The sequence below is a fragment of the Oncorhynchus clarkii genome, chromosome 8, assembly GCF_045791955.1.
Source record: "Oncorhynchus clarkii lewisi isolate Uvic-CL-2024 chromosome 8, UVic_Ocla_1.0, whole genome shotgun sequence".
Lineage (NCBI taxonomy): Eukaryota > Metazoa > Chordata > Actinopteri > Salmoniformes > Salmonidae > Oncorhynchus > Oncorhynchus clarkii.
Genome location: NC_092154.1, coordinates 25,042,613 through 25,066,408, shown reverse-complemented (window position 1 = coordinate 25,066,408; position 23,796 = coordinate 25,042,613). Strand labels below are relative to the sequence as shown.

The 23,796-nt window shown below is 44.5% G+C and overlaps 1 protein-coding gene and 1 pseudogene across 3 annotated transcripts; both read left to right on the top strand.

Annotated features, from left to right (window-relative positions):
* The first annotated feature begins 34 nt into the window (after positions 1–34).
* LOC139415164 (multifunctional protein CAD-like) lies at positions 35–23,780 on the top strand. 3 transcript variants are annotated; one of them, XM_071163041.1, is made up of 44 exons: positions 36–437; positions 1,330–1,469; positions 1,574–1,703; positions 1,835–1,977; positions 2,190–2,331; positions 2,558–2,729; positions 3,247–3,432; positions 3,564–3,673; positions 3,761–3,903; positions 4,029–4,160; positions 4,358–4,591; positions 4,757–4,978; positions 5,191–5,379; positions 5,515–5,639; positions 5,740–5,873; positions 6,023–6,135; positions 6,218–6,468; positions 6,810–7,056; positions 7,163–7,261; positions 7,490–7,714; positions 8,060–8,242; positions 8,413–8,631; positions 8,802–8,969; positions 9,348–9,530; positions 9,626–9,730; positions 9,888–10,133; positions 10,551–10,632; positions 10,803–10,969; positions 11,132–11,296; positions 11,395–11,526; positions 11,905–12,106; positions 12,239–12,429; positions 12,592–12,825; positions 12,949–13,087; positions 13,253–13,294; positions 15,765–15,821; positions 16,266–16,453; positions 16,644–16,718; positions 21,754–21,966; positions 22,160–22,285; positions 22,464–22,619; positions 22,764–22,865; positions 22,944–23,038; positions 23,171–23,776. In XM_071163041.1, exons 1-44 carry the CDS (start codon positions 356–358, stop codon positions 23,268–23,270), a joined length of 6,789 nt encoding a protein of 2,262 aa, XP_071019142.1. In that variant the 5' UTR covers positions 36–355; the 3' UTR covers positions 23,271–23,776. The 3 variants fall into 3 exon arrangements, with proteins under 3 accessions (XP_071019143.1, XP_071019142.1, XP_071019145.1); XM_071163042.1 differs by lacking the exon at positions 13,253–13,294 and having other exon boundaries at positions 35–437; positions 23,171–23,780; XM_071163044.1 differs by lacking the exons at positions 13,253–13,294; positions 15,765–15,821.
* On the top strand, positions 6,613–6,740 carry LOC139415696 (small nucleolar RNA SNORD15; annotated as a pseudogene).
* Positions 23,781–23,796: the final 16 nt, after the last annotated feature.

Below are 23,796 nucleotides of genomic sequence, written 5' to 3'. Positions count from 1 at the left end.
CTATGTAACCACGGCGAGGACGCTGAAAAAGTTCCACACTGCTAAGGCGGCGTGCTGAGCAGTGTGGATCCAACGTTCAGCCTTCGAAATACAACATTTCGACGCATTTAACGCTTTCTTTTGTTTGAAAATAACATAATTTGTCTTAGTTTTAACATAGTCAATTTTCAATTATTATTATTATTTTTGCTCTTGCATCCTCATTAGCATCTGACCAACGTGTTTCACGTGGGCAAGCATTGCGGAACTGAAGCATCCATCAGACCAAAAAGCTGATTATTGCTTTCCATTATTGAATAAAAAAATTGCGTTCATTCTGCACAATTACAGTATTGACATTTTTTATTTAAAAAAAATGGCAACCCTGATTTTAGAAGATGGGACCACCTTCAAGGGACGCCTTTTCGGGGCAAATGCGTCGGTGTCTGGTGAAGTTGGTAAGTCGTATTTTATGAGAAGGCAAATTGGCCCATTGATTCGCAACATTTTTTTAACTAGCTCATTTTAATATAATGATATCATCGTTTATATTCTGACTGATAGCTAGCTATATGTTACCCACAAAGTCAAATTTTATAGCTAAAAGCAGCTCTTCACCCAACCGTCTTCGGTTCCGCGCAAAATGTTCGAGTTTCCCCTTTGGTGCGGTCTTTACAGCGTGTCTTCCCATGCAGAACATACTATTTGACGAGTTGTCACGTGGTCCTTGTTTTTTTTGCGCAATGATGTGACATTAAGATTGTATCCTGTATTTTAAACCTTTATTCAGAAATTTGAATTACACCCAACATTTAAGCAACTGTCTGAGAATGGTGCTGGACCGTCTGACGTAAAAGAAAAGGGGACAGTTTGAAAAAGTTTTAAATAAGGGTTAGAATCCATGCATGCCACATGATTGCGCAAATCACAGGGCCCTACCATGACCTATTGACTTCTTCCTTCAGCCCTATTTAGGTCTGTGGCGCAACTCGGTTTGACCTATTTATGAACATGTTTCGCCTATGCCCTATAAAGCATTTGTTGCTGTACCATGTCCCATACATTGTAATGCTTATGTATCTAGCATCCATTTAGATTGTAAGATCCATTTCTCCCATTAGAATTACTGAAAAATTGGGTAATTAGATGTTATGCTCCCCTACAAATTTAGTAGTTTAGCCAATAAGGTTTTTGCTGAAGTGCAAATGTCTAAAGTTCCAGTATCATCACCTTTCTCATCACCTTTCTAAATGTGCCAATCCTGAAATGTAGCACTTTTCACTGATGTACACTTTGCTATGAAAACTGGAAAGTTGACATGATGATTCCAGATGATTGTTTGTTTTGCAGTGTTCCAGACAGGCATGGTGGGCTACCCAGAGGCCCTGACTGACCCGTCCTACAGATGTCAGATTCTCACCCTCACCTACCCTCTGCAGGGCAACTATGGCATACCCCAGGATGAGGAGGGTGACTTTGGACTCAGCAAGGTGGGTGGAGTTGGCTGTTGAACATAAATAATAGGTGGAGAAAATAAATATATTGACCCCAAGCGCCTGTTTGACTGTAATGTTCTATTCTGTTTTCCCCTCAGTGGTTTGAGTCTTCTAAGATCCACGCTGCAGCCCTCATCGTCGGAGAGGTCTCCCAGAACCCTAGCCACTGGAGCTCAGCCATGTCTCTGGACCAGTGGCTCAAAGAGCAGGGCATCCCCGGACTAGAGGGTCAGTAGAGTTATCATTCGATACATCCTGGTACTGTATCAAATGTTGTCTGAATCTGTTTTGATGTGGTGCTGTTTACAGTAGTGTCTACAATAGAGGTTGTAGTTGATGCGCTTGCTTTGATACTGTAGGAGTTGACACCCGCAGTCTGACCAAGAAGATCCGTGAGAAGGGAACCATGCTGGGGAAGCTTGTTGTGGACGGAACGTCGGAGGACAACGTTCCATTTGACAACCCTGACCAGAGGAACCTGGTCAAGGAGGTGTCCATGAAGGTAAGGCAGTGTTTTAAGTTTGGTCCCGTCATACTTTTTTGTGTGTGTGTTTAGATCCTAAAACGTCCTCAATCGAATGCCAGTGGTTTTGTGTGGATTACATAACGCTGATCACGTTCCAAGTCTGTGAAAAGTCGAATGTTTTGTCTCTCACCACAGTAGATAAGCAGAGGCTTATCAGAACTAATACGTGCCCTGTCTGTGTTGAGCAGGAGCCCCTGGTGTTCAACCCCAGTGGTACTGTCAGGATCACAGCAGTAGACTGTGGCATTAAGTACAACCAGATCCGCTGCCTGTGTCAGAGAGGGGCCTGTGTCACTGTGGTGCCCTGGGATCACCCACTGGACAGCACAGGTTAGTCACAGCACTGGGTTTCATATACGATTCACAGAGACACTGTACCATCACTCCTTGTTCCCTTGTTTTCCCTCTTCTCTCACCTGCCTTGATCTTTACCTTGGAGCTTCTGACCTGCAAAGTTGTGTTTCAGCCATTCAATTATGAAGTTCTATTGCATGTGCAATAGTTAGTATTGTAATATTTGTTGTGGCTATGCTGACGAAGATGTGGTCCTTTTCAGATTTTGATGGGCTATTCATAAGCAATGGCCCTGGGGACCCCCAGTTCTGTAAGGAGACCATAAACAACGTGAGGAAGGTGGTGTGTGTGGATAACCCCAAGCCTGTGTTTGGTATCTGCCTGGGCCACCAGCTTCTCTCCCTTGTCATCGGAGCAAAAACCTACAAAATGAAGTTTGTACAGAGTACTACATCTTAGTTGTGATTGGTGTCACTCTCTCTCTGCCTCAGCTCTTAAGTTCTACTTACTTTCTTTGTTTTGCTTCAATGAGGACAGCCAGTGGTACTGGCTATTGGTGCTGTTATTTGGCCACCTCCTCAATGTCAGTGCTTCCCAGGGCCCCTCTTTATTTATCTGGGAGCATTCTGGTGTGAAATGAGCTTTTCTGCTTAGCGCAGCAGTCTGGTTGCAGCCTAGTGCATTGCTGAGGTGCTGGAAAGGCCTGGTTTGTTTTGGTAAGACTCTTGGGATTGTTACTTTGTTAGCGTTCTGTTTGTCCAAGGCCAGATGAGATGCCAGCTTCCTTTTGTCCCTCTGGAATGTTTGGCCATGCAGCTGTACAGTCAGTGGGTGGGAACAGAACAGTTCACCGGGTTAATAGTAAGACCTTTGCAGTGTTTGTGTCAAGTAAGGATTCTGTAGAATATAGGCCATTAAAGAATATAATAAGACTAAAACAACTGTTTTTAGGTATGGAAATCGTGGCCATAACCAGCCCTGCATCCACAAGGGCACGGATCGCTGTTTCATCACATCTCAGAACCATGGCTTTGCTGTGGACCCTCTCACCCTGCCTCAGGGCTGGGACGTGCTCTTCACCAACGCCAATGACCAGACCAGTGAGGGCATTGTGCACAACACCAAACACCTATTCAGGTACAACTACCAACTCTTGTGCTGCTTCCAGCCTTTCAACTTGTTTCATTGGAAAAAAATGGTAGTCAACTAAATGACCCTCCATGATACAGGAAATTGATAACCAGATATTTTTTTACCTGTAATTTCAGTGTTCAGTTTCACCCAGAGCACATGGCAGGCCCCACTGACCTGGTCAGTCTGTTTGACGTGTTTCTGGACACGGTTAGAGACCACAAGGAGGGCAAGAGTGGCAAACCAGGTTAGATGTGCGTTCATCTCCTCAACCCTTCTTACCTCTGTATTCCAGTTGTAGGCTATAGTAACGGCCCTCTCTCCCTCCCTGCAGTGAAGCAGAGACTGACGGAGCACCTGACCTACCCTGGGTCTCCCAAGCCGGAAGAGTTTGTTCGGCCACGCAAGGTCCTGATCCTGGGCTCTGGGGGCCTCTCCATCGGGCAGGCTGGGGAGTTTGATTACTCTGGCTCTCAGGTGAGACAAACTGCCAACACCAGTGAAGACTAACAGCAAATACAATGAGCTGTATAATTCAGTGTTGGTTCTCTCAAATTTAACAGTACTTGAACTAATCAGTCGTCTATGTCCACCCCTCCAAGGCCATAAAAGCATTGAAGGAGGAGAACATTCAGACTGTGCTCATCAACCCCAACATCGCCACGGTTCAGACCTCCAAGGGACTGGCTGACAAGGTTTACTTCCTACCTCTCACCCCGGAGTACGTCACTGAGGTAAGGAAGGACATTGCTCCCTGCGCCGCCATCCAGTCATTTCAGATGAGTGCTCAGCAGAGTGTGTGCATTAAAATGCTCATATACTCAGAACTGATAGTAGAGAAGGAGCCAGTTTGTCCCACAAGTTGTCATTGATATTTGGTCATTCAGTCAATGAGTGAGAACTGACCATCTGCCCAATTTCCTCTGTCCAGGTGATAAAGAATGAACGTCCAGACGGGGTCCTCCTGACCTTCGGGGGGCAGACTGCTCTGAACTGTGGGGTGGAGCTGACCAAAAGGGGTGTCCTGGAGAAGTATGCGGTGCGTGTGCTGGGGACACCAGTGGCCTCCATCGAAATGACTGAGGACAGGAAGATCTTTGTGGAGAAGATGGAGGAGATCAGTGAACACGTGGCGCCCAGCGAGGCTGCTCTGTCTGTGGAGCAGGTAAGGAGAGGGGCTTGGGACAAATGTCTCACTCCCTCACACACACATTGACTCATACTGAAACTATACTATTATTTTCTTGATTGTCACTTTATTCGTGGATTAGAACCATCTTAATGTTTGACTACTGTGGGCTTTTGCTGTGTATTTTATTCTGTGTTGTAGGCGGTGGCGGCTGCAGAGCGTCTAGGCTACCCTGTCCTGGTGCGCTCTGCCTTTGCCCTGGGCGGACTGGGCTCTGGCTTCGCCAATAACAGTGAGGAGTTGACCTCTCTGGTGACCTCTGCCTTCGCCCACACCTCCCAGGTCCTAGTGGACAAGTCCCTGAAGGGCTGGAAGGAGATCGAGTATGAAGTGGTCAGAGACGCCTACGACAACTGTATTACCGTAAGTAGAGGGACGATACTATGCATTCAACTGTATTAAGGATCATTTTAAGAAAGTATATATTACTATGTAAGTACCATGTTATTATGCATTTGACTGAATTACAGCTATAGATTATACATCGTAGTTTGTGTGAAGCCTCCTTATCAATGGAGACGCAAGATCGATTGTGATTAAAGTGTTGTGTGTGTGTGTGTTCATCTGTGCTGTAGGTATGTAACATGGAGAACATTGACCCTCTGGGTATCCACACTGGGGAGTCGATCGTGGTGGCGCCCAGTCAGACGCTCAACGACTACGAGTACAACATGTTGAGGGACACCGCCATCAAGGTCATCCGACACCTGGGCATCGTGGGAGAGTGTAACATCCAGTACGCCCTCAACCCGGAGTCTGAACAGGTAATAGTCCATACTGACATTGTGAATCATTTTCTGGGAGTTTATACTAGTGTTAAACCTCTGAAGCATGTTCTGATATTTTTACAATAATATTTATTCCGTATAGCAATCTAAATGGGTGTTTCTGTGCTCCAGTACTACATCATTGAGGTGAATGCCCGTCTGTCTCGGAGCTCAGCTCTGGCCAGTAAAGCTACAGGATATCCTCTGGCCTACGTGGCTGCCAAGCTGGGACTGGGCATCCCTCTACCTGTACTCAAGTGAGTTTGGATTAAAGTCAGGTTAAGAATTTAATTTGTCGATTTATCTACAAATACCAAGGTTCTAACTGGTCATGGTAATGACTCTGCTCTTGTCCAGGAACTCGGTGACCAACCAGACCACGGCTAACTTTGAACCCAGTCTGGACTACTGTGTGGTGAAGGTACCTCGCTGGGATCTCAGCAAGTTCCTCCGTGTCAGCACCAAGATAGGCAGCTCCATGAAGAGCGTGGGTAAGAGGACGAGCACTGATGTGTTTATTCATCTGATTTGGGAGCAGCACAGTGCCTTATCTATAGAGGCAGATGATTCTACCACTTAGTGGCATTGCAGGTTTACACTAAGGAATTTGTTGATTAATCTACTTTGTCTGACCTTGTAGGAGAGGTGATGGCAATCGGCCGCAGCTTTGAGGAAGCCTTCCAGAAGGCTCTACGGATGGTGGATGAGAACTGTGTGGGCTTTGACCACACCATCAAACCAGTGTCTGACGAGGTAAGCTCAGTCAGCACATTTTTCCCTCTTGGCTTCCTTTTTATGTGAACTGTTCAGACATGACTGTCCTTTGGTCTTACAGGAGCTGCAGACCCCGACAGACAAGCGTATCTTTGTGCTGGCGGCTGCTCTGAGGGCGGGCTACACAGTGGACCGCCTGTACGACCTGACCAAGATCGACCGCTGGTTTCTCCACAAGATGAAGAACATCGCGGACCATGAGAAGGTGCTGGAGTCGTACAACCAGGACGAGAGCGCCATGCCTCTGGAGGTGATGAGGAAAGCCAAGCAACTGGGCTTCTCAGACAAACAGATCGCCCTGGCTGTGCAGAGGTAAGGTACTGTGTTGTCAGAATAGTAGCCTGCTATTCGCACGCGTTTCAAAACATTAATAGTGGAGTCTGTTACATGAAGGAAATCTCATATAACCTATAAAAAGTGAGATCAAGATTGCTGTTGACAAAACTTGACTTGATTCTTCAGTGATGATACGATGGCGAGTCGGGGCGCAGTTGGTCTCTGGGGGTCATGTTCTGTGTGTCTAGGTTCAGTTCCCTTAAGCATTGTGTTCTTCAGTTGACGACAGAGGCATTTGTCTGAGAAGGGCTTGATTGATTTGAAATGTCTTTTTTTAAATGAAATTGTCTGACCTTTAACCCTGCAACTCTCTCCAGCACGGAGCTTGCGATGAGGAAGCTGCGACGTGATTGGAGCATCTTGCCGGTGGTGAAGCAGATCGATACTGTGGCAGCAGAGTGGCCAGCCCAGACCAACTACCTGTACCTGACCTATAACGGAACAGAGAGCGACCTGGGCTTTAGCGAGCCCCATGTAATGGTGATCGGCTCCGGCGTTTACCGCATTGGCAGCAGTGTGGAGTTTGACTGGTGTGCTGTGGGCTGCATCATGGAACTCAGGAAGGTATGACTATTTATACTTTTTACGGAAGAGCTCTCATTATTATTTATGTTGATAATGACATGTTTTGCTGTGTTCTCTCCCCCCCCCCCCCCCCCCCCCCCCCAAGATGGGCTATAAAACCATCATGGTGAACTATAACCCAGAGACTGTCAGCACAGACTACGACATGTGTGACCGTCTCTACTTCGATGAGATCTCCTTTGAGGTAAGAATGCTCGACTGATGGCAGGGTCCTAACTCACTTTCTTTCAAACATTTTATTTTGTAGTTTTTCTTCATACAATATATAGCAATTGCCAACATTCAAAGGTCCTAACTTACTTGATCTAATGCTTTTATCTCATAAACAAAGGACCTCAACACCTCCATACCCTATTTAATGCATGGTATTATGCATGAACATGTAGCTCCATTGTCTCCTCCCTTCCTTCAGGTTGTTATGGACATCTATGAGATGGAGAACCCAGAGGGAGTAATCCTGTCCATGGGGGGCCAGCTGCCCAACAACATTGCCATGTCCCTCCACAGGCAGCAGTGTCGCATCCTGGGCACCTCCCCGGAGTTCATCGACTCTGCTGAGAACAGGTTCAAGTTCTCCCGCATGCTCGACACCATCGGCATCAGCCAGCCCCTGTGGAAGGAACTCACAGCGATTGAGGTAAGCACAGAATGTTAAGTTCATGTTTTAAGTATCCCTGTATTTCTGTTATTGCGGGGCTATCACTGTCAAGAGTGCGCCTGCACAGGGAGTCTTGTTGTTGATGGACCTAGCCTTGAGTGTAATGGCTACCCTGTAGTGTGTTCATACGGTATAGTAAACTTTGTTAATCTGGAACCTTGTTGTTGTGTCATTTCCAGTTAACACAGAACACTGCTTCTAATCTGTTTGAATTTCAAACCAGTAATGAAGACGCCTTGGTTGTTGATGAGCAATGCTATTGTTTTGATCTCAAGTTAGATGAAAATTGTGAATTTGATGTAATATTGTATCCTCCCCTCCCAGTCGGCCATGAAGTTCTGTGAGACCGTGGGCTACCCGTGTCTGGTGCGTCCCTCCTACGTTCTGAGCGGAGCAGCCATGAACGTGGCGTACACAGACAGCGACCTGGAGAAGTACCTGAGCAGCGCTGTGGCCGTGTCCAAGGAATACCCTGTGGTAATCTCCAAGTTCATCCAGGAGGCCAAGGTATGACTCGGTAATTGCTTGACTACACAGATTGCAATGCCCTACTGCTTTGTCATTAAAAAATAAAATATAAATTAAATTTTATTTTCAATGTGTAAAAAAAGTAGACAACCTTTTTAAATATCCAGTGAGCCTCTAGTTTGGACCTGACTGGTGTCTCTGTGTTTCAGGAGATAGACGTGGATGCGGTGGCATGTGACGGTGTGGTGATAGCCATCGCCGTGTCAGAGCATGTGGAGAACGCTGGGGTGCACTCTGGGGACGCCACCCTGGTCACGCCCGCCCAGGATATCAACCAGAAGACCATGGAGCGCATCAAGATGATCGTCCACGCCATCGGTCAGGAGCTGCAGGTCACCGGGCCCTTCAACCTGCAACTCATCGCTAAGGTAGTCTTTCTAAAGGATGTTTTGGAGTTTCAAATCAGAGGTTGACGATCAATAACAAGTCAAACCGATAATTAACCACAACGAGTCAATCAAGTTTTCTGGTCCCTGCGGGATTTCCAATGGCTGGCCACCTGTTGCCTTTAATTGCAACGAGTGTGTTTTCTGGACAGGATGACCAGCTGAAGGTGATCGAGTGCAACGTCAGAGTCTCCCGCTCCTTCCCGTTCGTCTCGAAGACACTGGGAGTGGATCTGGTCGCCCTGGCAACACGTGTCATCATGGGAGAAGAGGTGGAGCCTGTGGGCCTGATGAAAGGAGTGGGCATCGTGGGCGTCAAGGTAAAGGCGCAGACAAGTCTACAACCATTAAATACCCAAGTTTTAATTACCTCCACTAGTGACTTTCAACAATAGTCTTACGGGGTCCAGATTTGAAGAAGGTTATTTGCTGGGGGCTAGACATTTTCTCTTAACACCAGTATAAAAAATAATGCACAAACACTATCTTAGAGCACTTTTATTAAAATGTTGCTATAAGTTCATTTTAAGTGTTTTAAGATCAGCCTAATTCAGTGCAAACAATTGTTTTAAATAATGGAACACATTTGTACTTAAAACACAGTTGACCTGGATCACATTAATGGATTTCTACTTTCTTGTCTGTTTTACTTGCATAGCTTAATCTTGTGTGTCTCTCGCGCGCTCTCTCTCTTTCAGGTCCCCCAGTTCTCGTTCTCTCGTCTGGCTGGGGCTGATGTGGTTCTGGGGGTAGAGATGACCAGCACTGGGGAGGTGGCCTGCTTTGGAGAGAACAGATACGAGGCCTACCTGAAGGCCATGCTCAGCACAGGCTTCAAGATCCCCAAGAAGAACATTTTGCTCTCCATCGGCAGTTATAAGGTGACTACAATGAGATATGAATGCATCTATTGCTAATTTTCATGGAAATTCATTTTGAGGCTAGCGCTAAATAAATGTTCCTTGTTTGTTTCTAGAACAAGAGTGAGCTACTGCCTACTGTACAGGCTCTGGAGAGTCTAGGCTATGACCTGTATGCCAGTCTGGGGACCGCTGACTTCTACACTGAGCATGGAGTCAAGGTACATCACATCTAGTCTAAGCGGGCGTGTATCCACTTCTCAATGAAGTATATTAAAAAAAAATACCCTTTACATAATTTCCAGGAAAGATTGAGCAATTTTCAGTTCACATTTTTTAGTTACTTCCTGAATTAAACTGAAGCCCCTCACCCTTCAGGTGATGGCAGTGGACTGGCCGTTTGAGGAAGAGGAGAGCGACTGCCCCAACAAGGACAAGCAGAGGAACATCTTGGAATACCTGGAGGACCACCACTTTGACATGGTCATCAACCTCTCCATGAGGAACTCTGGAGGCCGACGCCTCTCCTCCTTTGTAACCAAAGGTTACCGCACCCGCCGCATGGCCATCGACTACTCAGTCCCCCTCATCATTGACATCAAGTGCACCAAGCTATTTTTCCAGGTAGATTAGTTTTTTATTTCACCTATATTTAACCAGGTAGGCCAGTTAAGAACAAGTTCTAATTTACAACTGCGACCTGGCCTAGATAATGCAAAGCAGTGCTACAAAAACAAGAGTTACACACAGTCAATAACACAATAGAAAAATATATGTACAGTGTGCAAATGTAGAAGAGTAGAAAGGTAAGGCAATCAATAGGCCATAGAGGCTTAATAATGACTATTTAGCATTAACTGGAGTGATAGATGTGCAGATGATGACGTGCAAGTAGAGATACTGGGGTGCAAAAGAGCAAAAAGAGAAACAATATGCGGATGAGGTAGTTTTGTGTGATTAGATGTTAGTCTTTTTTTTTGGAGCTAGCGATGATTGATTGCTGACTATCCTGATTGAATTGTGTGCTGCTGTGATTTGTAGGCGCTGCGTCTGGTTGGAGGCTTTCCGCCCGTCAAGACTCACGTGGACTGTATGACGTCACAGAAGTTGATTCGCCTGCCTGGTAAGCAGTAAAGCACCTTAACAGGCATTTTTTAGTCACAGCCCAAGCTTAACTTAAAAAAACAATCCCCCTGCTTTCTTCCTGTATTCAGGCAATACATGAGGGCTACTTCAGTCAAGCTGTGGAACTGCAGGGTTTCTAAACAGTTCTAATTGAGTCCCCTCTACCAGGTCTGATAGATGTGCACGTCCACCTGCGGGAGCCGGGTGCCACTCACAAGGAAGACTTCTCCTCGGGCACAGCGGCTGCCCTAGCAGGGGGCATCACCATGGTGTGTGCCATGCCCAACACGGCACCCGCCATCATTGACCTCAGCTCTCTCACCATGGTCCAGAAGGTAATGAGAGCATACATCGTCATTTAAGACATTCGCCACTGAATATTACAAATAAGTATGTTTCAGACATGAAATGATGCCTTTTTTTTTTTTTTTTTATCGACCAATGCAGTACTTAAAGGTTTACTCACTCACTGTTGATCCAATGTTTTGTCCGCTCAGCTTGCCAAGGCAGGGTGTCGCTGTGACTATGCCCTCTATGTCGGGGCGGCTTCAGACAATGCTGCTGTCTTACCCTCCATTGCCAGCTCCGCCGCTGGGCTGAAGATGTATCTGAACGACACCTACTCCACTCTGAAGATGGACAATGTCTCAGTTTGGATGGAAGTAAGAGACTAATCAACTGACTGAATGACGTCTTTGATTGATATCATTCGCAAGTGTTTCTGTTGATCTGAACAGTACTTTCTCTTTCTGTGAACTAGCACTTTGAGAAATGGCCCAAGCACCTACCAATCGTGGCTCACGCAGAGAAGCAGACGGTGGCAGCCATCTTGATGGTGGCCCAGCTCTACCAGAGAGCTGTTCATATCTGCCACGTGGCCAAGAAGGAGGAGGTAAGATGGCCACCTGGAACATCACATGCATACAGATGAAGCACTGCTTTGGCTTTGTGGCCCATTCATAGTCTCCAGAGGGAATGAGGTGTCAACCAAGGCATACAGTAAGTAACCTTTTTAGTTGTAGTTTTTTGGAAGGAGTCATCACCGATTCCTTTCATTTAAGATCAACTGCAAGACCCCACAGTAGTAAGTACAAGACAGGATATAGCACTGCTCTTATGTTCTAAAATAAGACTTTGCCTACAGAAGTGTGATCTATGCCATTTGAAATCATTCATTATGAGCCAGAAACAGACCAGAACAGACACAGGATAGTATGTAAGGAATTTGCTGAGTAACGGTTGGCATCTATTCCATCCTTCCCTTCCCCAGATTCTGATCATCCGCGTGGCCAAGCAGAAAGGCATCCAGGTGACGTGTGAGGTGGCGCCCCATCACCTCTTCCTGTGTGAGGAGAACGTGGCGGACATCGGGGACGGCCGGGCGCAGGTACGCCCCATGCTGGGAACCCGGGAGGACATGGAGGCCCTCTGGGAACACATGGACATCATTGACTGCTTCGCAACCGACCACGGTGAGGAGGGCTCCATTAACCCCAACCTTCAACATACTGCTTCAGTGTTTTAATTTTTTTTTTGTATATATACTCGTAACTATGTTGGCATACAACAGCCTTGATAATATTTCTGTGTGTTTTGGCTAACAGCCCCCCATTCAGTGGAGGAAAAGAACTCAGAGAAGCCCCCCCCAGGCTACCCTGGCCTGGAGACCATGCTGCCTCTCCTCCTCACCGCCGTCAGCGACGGGCGCCTCACCGTCGACGATATCATCAAGCGCTTGTACGACAACCCCCGCAAGATCTTCTCCCTGCCCGTACAGGACAACACTTATGTAGAGGTAGCTACAGACACACAGCAATAGATGTTTTTCCATGTAAATTGGTCATCATGGCAAGGATTTATTCTCCTTGGGTTACCACATTGAAATACAAAGAGAGGTTGAAGGGACTGGCTTTTCAAGACCATTCTTGATGTCTAAAGACCTGCTGTCTCCCACCAGGTGGACCTGGAGCAGGAGTGGGTCATCCCCAAACACATGCAGTTCACCAAGTCCAAGTGGACGCCTTTCGAAGGCATGAAGGTGAAGGGCAAGGTCCGCAGAGTGGTTCTCAGAGGAGAGGTGGCCTACATCGACGGACAGGTGCTGGTCCCTCCTGGTTATGGAGAGGATGTGAAGACTTGGCCTGCACCCATCCCCACCCAGCCCCCTGAGCCAGTGAAAGAAGTCCAACTGGTACAGTCCCACCCATTTCCGTTCTGCCCTTTCACATAAGTGTGCTGCTATTCAACCTACAGTTATGTGATGTAGCATACTAGCAGGCATTGGCCGTGACAAGCATTGGCTATTGTGTGGTAGACCCCAGAGCACCCGCGGCTGACCTCGCCGTGTGAGGGCATCCGTACCCGCGCCCCGAGCCCTCGCCGCTCCGCTGGGGATGGCCGCTACATGCTCCCACCCCGTATCCACAGGTCGTCTGACCCGGGCGTTACACCAGGTACTGCAACTCCCACAACCCCTTCTCTCCCCCAGAGCCTGGTTGTCACTTAACTGAAGTTTCCTCAATAGTTTGTCTTACACAGCTGAGCGCCTGCTTGTTGTGACAAAGTGCTTTGTGAATGTCTGTTTCAATAAATTGGATATTCACTGTGTCCATCTACAGGTTTTAGGACAATACACACAAAATGGCGCTTGGATTTCGTTGGTAAACCTTTTAGTCTGCATCTATGAACCTACTGATCATGTGATTAAGCGCATTGTATATAAAGTATTTTATGATAAAACAAATCATTTGCGTTTCTCTACTGTAGGCAGCATGGTCAATTAGTACTAAGAGGAGTACATTTGCTTATTTTTAAATGAGAGGTCTAAATAAACTCAGCAAAAAAATAAACGTCCCTTTTTCAGGACCCTGTCTTTCAAAGATAATTCGTAAAAATACAAATAACTTCACAGATCTTCATTGTAAAGGGTTTAGCTTCTTGGCGCTACCCATCCCGTTAGCGGGATCATTTTCGTCAGCAACCGCTGAATAGCATAGCGCAACAGTCAAATAATATTACAAAAGAAATTCATATTCATGAAATCACAAGTGCAATATTGCAAAACTCAGTTGAGCCTTTTGTTAATCCACCTGTCGTCTCAGATTTTGAAATTATGCTTTACAGCGAAAGCAATCCAAGCGTTTAAGTTTATTGATAGCATAGCATAACATGTACACCTAGCATCAGGAAGCTTGGTCACAAATCAGAAAAGCAATCAAATGAATCGTTTACCTTTGATCTTCGGTTGTTTTCACTCACGAGACTCCGTTACACAACAAATGTTCCTTTTGTTCCATAAAGATTATTTTTATACCCAAAATACCAATGTTTGTTTGTCGCGTTATGTTCAGCAATCCACAGGAAAGAGCGGTCACGACAACGCAGACGTATATTCCAAATAATATCCATAATGTCCACAGAAACATGTCAAATGTTTTTTATAATCAATCCTCATGTTGTTTTTAAAATATATAATCGATAATATAACAACTGAGTGGTTTTTCAATAACCGTGGGAGGAACAATGGCTGCTTTACTCAGTTGCGCAAAAACTCACTCTGAGAGCCCCCACCTATCCACTTATGCAATGTGATCCTTCACGCTAATTTTTCAAAATAAAAGCCTGAAACTATGTCTAAAGACTGACACCTTAGAGGCCATAGAAAAATGAATCTGGTTGATATCCCTTTAAATGGAGGATAGGCATACATAGGAACAGAGAGGTTTCAAAATAAGAGGCACTTCCTGATTGGATTTTCCTCAGTCTTTTGCCTGCAATATCAGTTCTGTTATACTCAGACAATATTTTGACAGTTTTGGAAACTTTAGTGTTTTCTATCCTAATCTGACAATTATATGCATATTCTAGTTTCTGGGGCTGAGAAATAGGCAGTTTCAAATGGGTATTTTTTTTAGCCCCCCCCAAAAATACTGCCCCCTACACGCAAAAGGTTAAACACTGTTTCCCATGCTTCAATGACCCATAAACAAGTAATGAACATGCACCTGTGGAACGGTCGTTAAGACACTAACAGCTTACAGATGGTAAGCAATTAAGGTCACAGTTATGAAAACTTAGGCCTCTTTAGTGTCCTTTCTACTGACTCTGAAAAACACAAAGATGCCCAGGGTCCCTGCTCATCAGCGTGCTGCAAGGAGGCGTGAGGATTGCAGATGTGGCCAGGGCAATAAATTGCAATGTCCGTACTGTGAGATGTCTGAGACCAGACGGACAGCTGATCGTCCTCGCAATGGCAGACCACGTGTAACAACACCTGCACAGGATCTGAACATCTGAACATCACACCTGCGGGACAGGTACAGGATGGCAACAACTGCCCGAGTTACACCAGGAACGTACAATCCCTCCATCAGTGGGACCTCCACAATCCCTCCATCATGGGACCTGTTGGATCGGAGGGTGAGGGCTAGGACCATTCCCTCCAGAAATGTCCAGGAACTTGCAGGTGCCTTGGTGGAAGACTGTGGTAACATCTCACAGCAAGAACTGGCACATCTGGTGCAGTCCATGAGGAGGAGATGCACTGTAGTACATAATGCAGCTGGTGGCAACACTAGATGGTCACTGTTACTTTTTTGATTTTGACCCCCCTCCCTTTGTTCAGGGACACATTATTCAATTTCTGTTAGTCACGTCTGTGGAACTTGTTCAGTTTGTCTGTTGTTGAATCTTGTGTAAATATTTGTATGAACATAACATGTTGAGCTTGCTGAACATTAACGCAGTTGACCGTGAGAGGACCTTTCTTTTTTTGCTGAGTTTATTTTGGTCCACCTACAGCTCTCTGATGCTTAAGATATTTTAGTCGGCCATTTGCTATGCTCTTTCTTCACCCATTAACAAGACACTTCACACACAGCCACTATCGGATGATTTCAGTTTGAAATGAATGATGAGTTGTTGATTAACATTTGATTGACGTCACTGTCTTTGTAAGAAACAATGGCCAGATGAAATTATGCCACAATCGCAAACGTATTAATAACTCAAATGATAATAGCGTTTCATGTCAGTATACTGGCTAATTGCTATAGTATTGTCTAAATGACTGTAGTTTTGTATCGTCTCTCTAACACTTGTGTTCTAACTCTGTCATGATATTCTAAACAGCTGAAGATTCAAGGGAAAGAGCATTAAGAAGAGCATTTGAAGAAGATTTAAGAGAAGGTTTGAAGCTTGTTTTAGCGCAGCTCTTCTGTTATGCCTAATACTAACCTCTTGTCTAGATGTGCCATCTTTGCGGCTGTTTTGGTGTAATTCTGGCAATGCATTCCAATGGAGTTATACTGGTAGTTTCTTTGGTGGACACTTGTATTGCATTGCATGATTGGTTGTAGAGAGGTTGTAATTTACATTCCTTCCAATTAGTTGCTGCACTATCCATGTCGCTTTGCTTGGAGCGGACTGCTTTCCTAACGCTTGGACCATTTCGAAAGGAAAAAGGGACAAACTTACTTTGAAATATGGTGTAATCAGTGCTTTTGTTGGTCACGCATCAGGAAATGGAAACGACTGCAGTCCTTTTAGGAGATGCTGCTGAACTAATGAATATTAACTCACGTTAGATTTCTCCTGTGGTATTTGAAGTGTTTGCTGTTCCTCTGTTCCCAGAGATGGCCCCTGCAGCTGGGGATGGCTCCAGCCATCCCCCTCCCCTGGCCAGGGTCCTGTCCCCCCGGGCTGAGGCAGGGTTGGGGGTAGCGGTAGGGCAGACCCTGACCCACCTCCAGACCTCCCCCCTACTGCACCCCCTAGTGGGACAACACGTCCTCTCTGTCAGGCAGTTCAGCAAGGAACAGGTACTCCACATAAATGGCCAGGGAAAGATTTACTGAAGTACATATGTGCTTTTACGTTTATGGAAATTGTAAAATATTTTGTCTTAATATATTTTTCGTTATGGTGGACCCCAGTAAGACTAGCTGTTGCTAATGGGGATCCTAATACAGCGAATGGGGAAAACAAATCTAAAATTTGTATCTATTTCAGATTTCTCACTTGTTTAATGTGGCCCATACTCTTCGCCTGATGATTCAGAAAGAGAGAACCCTGGACATCCTGAAGGTAAGAGTTTTTTTCAAACTCTAATGTAAAGAATGACCGTGCGGTAATACTTAGGGATGTACCAATTTTTCTGGTGCACATCGGTCCCTGTTTCAAATTTGGGGGGAATACGACTGCATTGGTCTGCGGACCCCAAACCAATCCAAATGTAGCACGCATCGGTCAGGAAATCAATTCAAACGCTGATTCTGAATCGCTGATTCTGAATCAGAATCGCTGATCGCTGAGTTTTACTCATATTTTGTCAGCCGGTTATTGTCATGCAAAAGTCTGCCATTAATTTACATTAACATGTTTAGCCTCCACACATGCATGCCGTTGCGTGCCTTTGGAACTACATTATTTAGTGTAAATTAAAATGTTCAACATCACAATAAATCCATTATTTATGTTAGTCGGGTCTAAAGAAACATTGAGACGAAGAAAAAGTATTTCAGGAGAACAGAATGAGTTGGCCTACTGTAGACCAATGTTATCTGGCATTGCTCCATAGACAAGATAAGCTGAAGTCCTGTGCCATGATTTTTATAGTAAGAACAATTTAATTTGACTGAATAAAATAAAGGATATTTTTCCCTGTTAGCAACTGCACATATGAAGTGGTTCTCTATCTTGAGCATGAAAGTGATCATTTGAAACAGGTCCTTAATACTAGATTTAGACTTATTTGGCAACTTCAGGTGTGAATGATACAAACATTAAAGTCTTAGAAATCAAAACACACATGGGCTGCATGGTGCGACTGTAGGCTATTGATCTGAGAAGGTAGCAAAAAAGCTTGCGCTCTGTTCCTTGCTTCAGGCTGCACAGCTGTTCTCTCAATGGATCATATTTTCACTCATCAGACTATTCTCAATTTAATCTTGTCTGTGCTATGTAAAATTTGATTTAGAATGGCCCATTATCAAATAGGAGCATGTGCTAAATATTAGAGCACTTATTAATTCTAAGCATCAACCACCTTTAAGGAACAATCTCTCACTGCCCCAACAAGTGATATTCCACCCGAACTCTGTATTATTAGGATATTTCAAATAAAATACAAAGCCTACAATTAGTGACTAACTGTAAGCCGCCCTGCACAATCAATGAACCAACCACATCGCCTAGGGCTTTACGTTCTCTCCCAGACTCATTGATAGACATTTGGAGCCTTGCATAAGGTAACCGGTAAGTCCAGCATGGGTTACACAGTCCACACTCAATGGTCATTACTTACATTTGTTTAATTTTGTAGTATAGGCTAGACCAATTATGTAGCAAAGACCTCTAAAATCAGTTTTGTTTATCTGCCATACCTAATATGGTAGGCTATGTATCGTATAACATTTGAATTGAGTTTTTGGGTCGGGGTTTGGGCTCATAAAACCTATGCAGAACCTCTAAGCATGTGGGGGTTTTGGAATGAATCATCACCTTAGAAATTGCTGTCCATTTCGTTGTTAGGCATTAAAACAACATCCATGTTTTATACTGTTTCAACCTCCAAATTGATCAGTGAGTTTTTTTAATTTATTTTTTAACTACGATAGGCCTGCTGTTTTGATTGATTTTCATTTTTAGAGGGACAATAGAACCCTGAGTACCAGCATTAGGACCGGATGATCGTTAGCATTTTGGGGACTACCAAAGCATGTCCAGAGTGCATAAAAGGAGATTACCATGCATTTTACTGTGACCATAATACGGTCACTGCAACAGCCCTACTCATCTCTTTCTACTTTCATGAAGATACCTCGTCTTTTGTGTGTCCTCTCCTTCAGTGTCAAACTAAGCATGTATGCTGCCTTCAGCAAGTATTCACTCCACTTGTTCCACATTTTGTTGTTTAAATCCGGAATTTAAGAGTCATTTAGATTTTTTTTTGTTTGTTACTGGCCTACACACAATGCCCCATGTCAAAGTGGAATGATATTTTTGAACATTTTATACCATTAATTAAATATTAAACTGAACTGTTTTGATTCCATAAGTATTCAACTCCTTTGTTATGGCAAGACCAAGTTCAGGGGTAAAAATGTGCTTAACTAGTCATAAGTTGCATGGACTCGTTCTGTGTGCAATAAGTGATTTTTGAGTGACTACCTCATCTCTGTACCCCACACATACAATTATCTGTAAGGTCCCTCAGTCGAGCAGTGAATTTCAAACACGGATTCAGCCATAAAGACAAGGGAGATTTTCCAATGCCTCGCAAAGAATGGTAGACGGGTACCCATTTTTTTTTTTTAAAGCAGGCATTGAATATCCCTTGGCATGGTGAAGTTATTAATTACACTTTGGATGGTGTAACCCAGTCACTACAAAGATACAGGCGTCCTTCGTAACTCAGTTGTTGGAGAGAAAGGAAACCGCTCAGGGATTTCACCATGAGGCCAATGGTGACTTTAAAACGGTTCGAGAACAACATTGTAGTTACTCCACAACACTAACCCTATTGACAGAATGAAAAGGAAGCCTGTACAGAATAAAATATTCCTATTGACAGAATGAAGCCTGTACAGAATAAAATATTCTCAAACATGCATCCAGTTTGCAACAAGGCACTAAAGGTAATACTGCAAAAAATTGCGGCAAAAATGTACTTTTTACCCAGAATACAAAGTGTTATTTTGGGGCAAATACTACACATTGAGTACCCCTCCATATTTTCAAGCATAATGGTGGCTGCATCATGTTATGGGTATGCTTGTAATTGTTAAGGACTAGGGAGTTTTTTAGGATAAAGAAACTGAATGGAGCTAAGCCCAGGAAAAATCTGGTTCAACCTGGTTCAATCTGCTTTCAACCCAACACTGGGAGATTTAATTCACCATTCAGCAGGACAATAACCTACAACCCAAGGCCAAATATACACTGGAGTTGTATACCAAGAAGAAAGTGAATGTTCTTGAGTGGCAGAGTTACAGTTTGGACTTGAATCTGCATGAAACTGGTTGTCTAGCAATGATCAACAACCAATTTTACAGAGCTTGAAGAATTTGGATAAGAATAATGGGCAAATGCTTGCCAATCCATGTGTGGAGAAAGCTCTTACAGACTTATCCAGAAAGACTCGCTGCTGTAATTGCTGCCAAAGGTGCTTCTACAAGTATTGCGTCAGGGGTGTGTGAACTTATGTAAGTGAGAGATTTCACTTTTCAATAAATTAGCAAACGTATAAAAAATAATCATAATTTACTGACAACAACGTATATGAGATGCACTTCAGCCCAGCTTGAAACAAAGGGAAAATCGGGGCCTCGACTGAGAGACTTGAAAATCAAAGCCTTGAAGGCAATTCATCCCGAAACCGTAAGCCTGTTTGCTTGCTTGTCCCGTCAATAAATATATGTGATTCATGCAGCAACGGTGCTCCTTTATTCTCTCGGACCAGGTGAAGTATTCTGGGGTAAGGAATGTTTTAGGTTTCACTATCATTATGGGGTATTGTGTGTAGATGGGTGAGAGGGAGAGAGATTGGTTTAATCAATTTTGAATTCAGGCTGTAATGTACAACGTGGAATAAGTCTGGGGGTATGCATACTTTCTGAAGGCACTGTGACGGTCATTGATATTCAAGTCAATTTGAATTCCAAACAACCCCAGGGAATATCGGAGCTTAGTCAAACTGCCCTGCTTTGCACGCTGACCAATGTGAGGTAGGCGGCCTGTTCCTGACCTTTCACATCTGCGCAGCACCGTCCGCATTCAAATGATAAAGTAGCTTGTGGGATATTAGGCTTTATTAAGTGACAACTTAGGTAATTTGCTAGATTATTATTATCTGTGTGCTTTTGAAATTGGTGTTTTACCGGAATAAAAGTAGGCTACTTACTGGAAACGACTAGCTGTAGGCTACCTGCTGAATGGGGCTTTCAATAGATTTTCAGGTTCACCATTGGCAATAGTTTTGGTAGTTTTGCTTTAAACATGCTTTTAAACATTTTTTTTAATTTCATAAGGACAGCAATCCCTTTGCACTGCATGGCCAAAGCGGGAGAAAGGAAGCTCATCAAAGTGGTCAAAACCATTTAGATTTTGTGATGGGGATGAATGCCGAAGTTGTGCTATATATAGAGTACAAAATATGATGAACAAGTGACGTCAAAGGATCATAGCGTTCACTTGGTCAGTCTCATGGAAAGAGCATGTTTTCGTAAACTATAAATATGGGTACATTAGCAGTTTAAACACAATCTGCAAAAATGATGAGTTAACTACTGGTTGGTGTTTTCAGAACCAAAGTAGGCGGGGGGGCAAAAACAGGCTACTACCCGATCTGGTAGATAGATGCCTGGTCTCTCTTATGGCTCAGATCAGGTGTCTACATAGGACGTACACTATAGACATATGTTATTTACACACAAGCTCCATCCGCAGCTGGTTTTTAGAATGGAAAATGTGTGTTTATGCAACAAATGTTAGTGCATTGACTTGTTGTTTTAATCAATCCGAATCGCTCCAACTCATTTCACACTAAAACGTATCGGAGCCCATGTATCTAGATGGTTATTGAATTGTCTTGAAAGGGAAATGTGTACATTCCTAGTAATACTGAGACAAGCTGTGATTTGTCACAGTAGAAATTGCAGGAGAGAAACTCATTTCAGAGTAGCCAGTTGGGCCGTTCCATAAAGCCCATTTGTCGCCCAGGGTTTGAATCATCAGCAGGACCTCAACAGGAAGCATGACTAAGTTCTGATTTCTCTCTTGGTTCTCTCGCCCTTGGAGTGCGATGAGCCATTGTCCTTCAGATGAAACACATGGGAGCAGTTGTGCTGTTTAAAAATAAATCTACCAGTCCCATTCGAAATGACATCATGTGGTACTTGACATCATTAAATCCAGACAACAATACAAGCAACACCTGCCACCTGTTTGTGTCTATGCCTAAAAATCACATAGAACTAGTTTTGCCACTTGGGTCAGTAAATCTCTGTTTTAAGAATATGGAAATGCTGTTTGTGCCCTGAAATGCCTGAATACTGGGCTTAGAGAAATGTTGTACACTAGTCTGTTATTTGTCTTAGACCCCTGTGTGTTACTCTCTCAGGGTAAGGTGATGGCGTCCATGTTCTACGAGGTCAGCACGCGCACCAGCAGCTCGTTTGCGGCGGCCATGCAGCGTCTGGGCGGCTCTGTGGTCCATTTCTGCGAGGCCACCTCCTCGTCGCAGAAGGGTGAATCTCTGGCCGACTCGGTCCAGACCATGAGCTGCTATGCTGACGTTCTGGTGCTCCGACACCCCATGCCAGGGGCTGTAGAGGTGAGCAGCGGTGTTGATTCGCCATGTTACAACTTCACTTAAACTTGCCCTGTCATGTTCATTAGGCAAGATGTTCTGAGAAAACACTTTGAAACAATAGTGGTACCACCTGAACACTGAGCATATCTCTTGTATCAGTTATTGAGTGAGAAGCTGCACTTTCTGTATCTGACATGTTTATCTCCAACTGTAGTCTGCAGCGAGGCATTGCCGGAAGCCAGTGATCAACGCTGGGGACGGGGTCGGGGAGCACCCCACTCAGGCCCTGCTGGATGTGTTCACCATCAGAGAGGAGCTGGGCACGGTCAACGGCATGACGGTGAGAAGAGCCCTCAAACCTCTGCTTTTTATGTTCTGACAGTGTTTTTATATGAAACGGAACTAAGATCTGGAACCTGACTTGGTATTTTCATTTCTAATCAGCCGCTCCTTGGTGACTGCACCCCTGCCTGGTAAGTTAACATAGCCAATGTCCTGACTGGTCTCTGTCTCTGTAGATCACCATGGTAGGAGACCTGAAGCACGGACGCACCGTGCATTCCTTGGCCAGGCTGCTCACCCAGTACAGGATCACTCTGCGCTACGTCGCCCCAAAGAACCTGCACATGCCCTCCGAGATCATCGACTTTGTGGCCTCCAAAGGCATCAAGCAGGTGGGTGGATCATGGGCCATTTTGGGGAACAACTGATGTCTCTGAATCAAAAATGTCAATGGCACAGACTTCTAGTATGTAGGTGTCCTTTTCGCACGGTATGCACTACATAAAGCACTAAACTATGTCCTTGTGGCTGTGCAGGAAGAGTTTGAGAGCATCGAGGAGGCACTGCCTGACACTGACGTGCTCTACATTACCAGGATCCAGAAGGAGAGGTTTTCCTCAGAGGAAGAGTACAAAGCGGTAAGGATCGGGTTTCACTAACATGTGAGGCTGGCCTTAGTGTTTGATCAGTGCTAAAGGACATGTGTTTTCATCCAGTGCTTCGGTCAGTTCATCCTTACCCCACACATCATGACTGGAGCCAAGAGGAAGATGGTGGTGATGCATCCTCTACCGAGAGTCAATGAGATCAGGTACGGATGTTCCCTGAGATTACAATGCAGCTCTTCATTATTTCTCCTTTGATTCACTAATGTTTGCAAATTCTAGTTAATGAATTAAGTTGGATGATTTAGCGTCATGTTTACTTTCTCTCTCTCTTGCAGTGCGGAAGTGGACACAGATCCTCGTGCTGCCTACTTCCGGCAGGCTGAGAACGGCATGTACATCCGCATGGCCCTCCTGGCCACAGTGATGGGTAGATGAGGGGTGTGTGTGTGTAGAGTGGACGCCACTGTTAGGACCGCAAAACCAACCGGGACCAATTGAGAAATCGATAATAATCTAATTGCTCCAACAGTCTCTATACAGTCACGTTTGCTGTGTACTCTTGAACCCTGTTTTTTTTTTTTTTTGCCACCTCCCAGGTTGAATTTGTATTGTCAGTTAACAACAATTAGTTTTGACTGTTACATGTATTGTCATCATTCTGAGTACAATTTGAGAAACATGTTTCATAGAACCAATATCAATATGTAGTTTATAGAATAGTTTATTTCTGTGTCACTGTTGACGAGTCATCTGGTTTTATTGTATGGGGAAAAGGAATAGACTGCTCATCAGAAGGTGGAACCATTGCAGAACATCCTTTTTATGCAGGAGAATTGTTATGCTGATTGTGCTTTATAAATAATATAAAATGTCAACACTTTCAAGGGTTTTGTACATGAGTATTCCATTAACCTCTGAAAATAAAGCTATTCTCATGTGAATGTGGTTCTGCCTAGGGCTT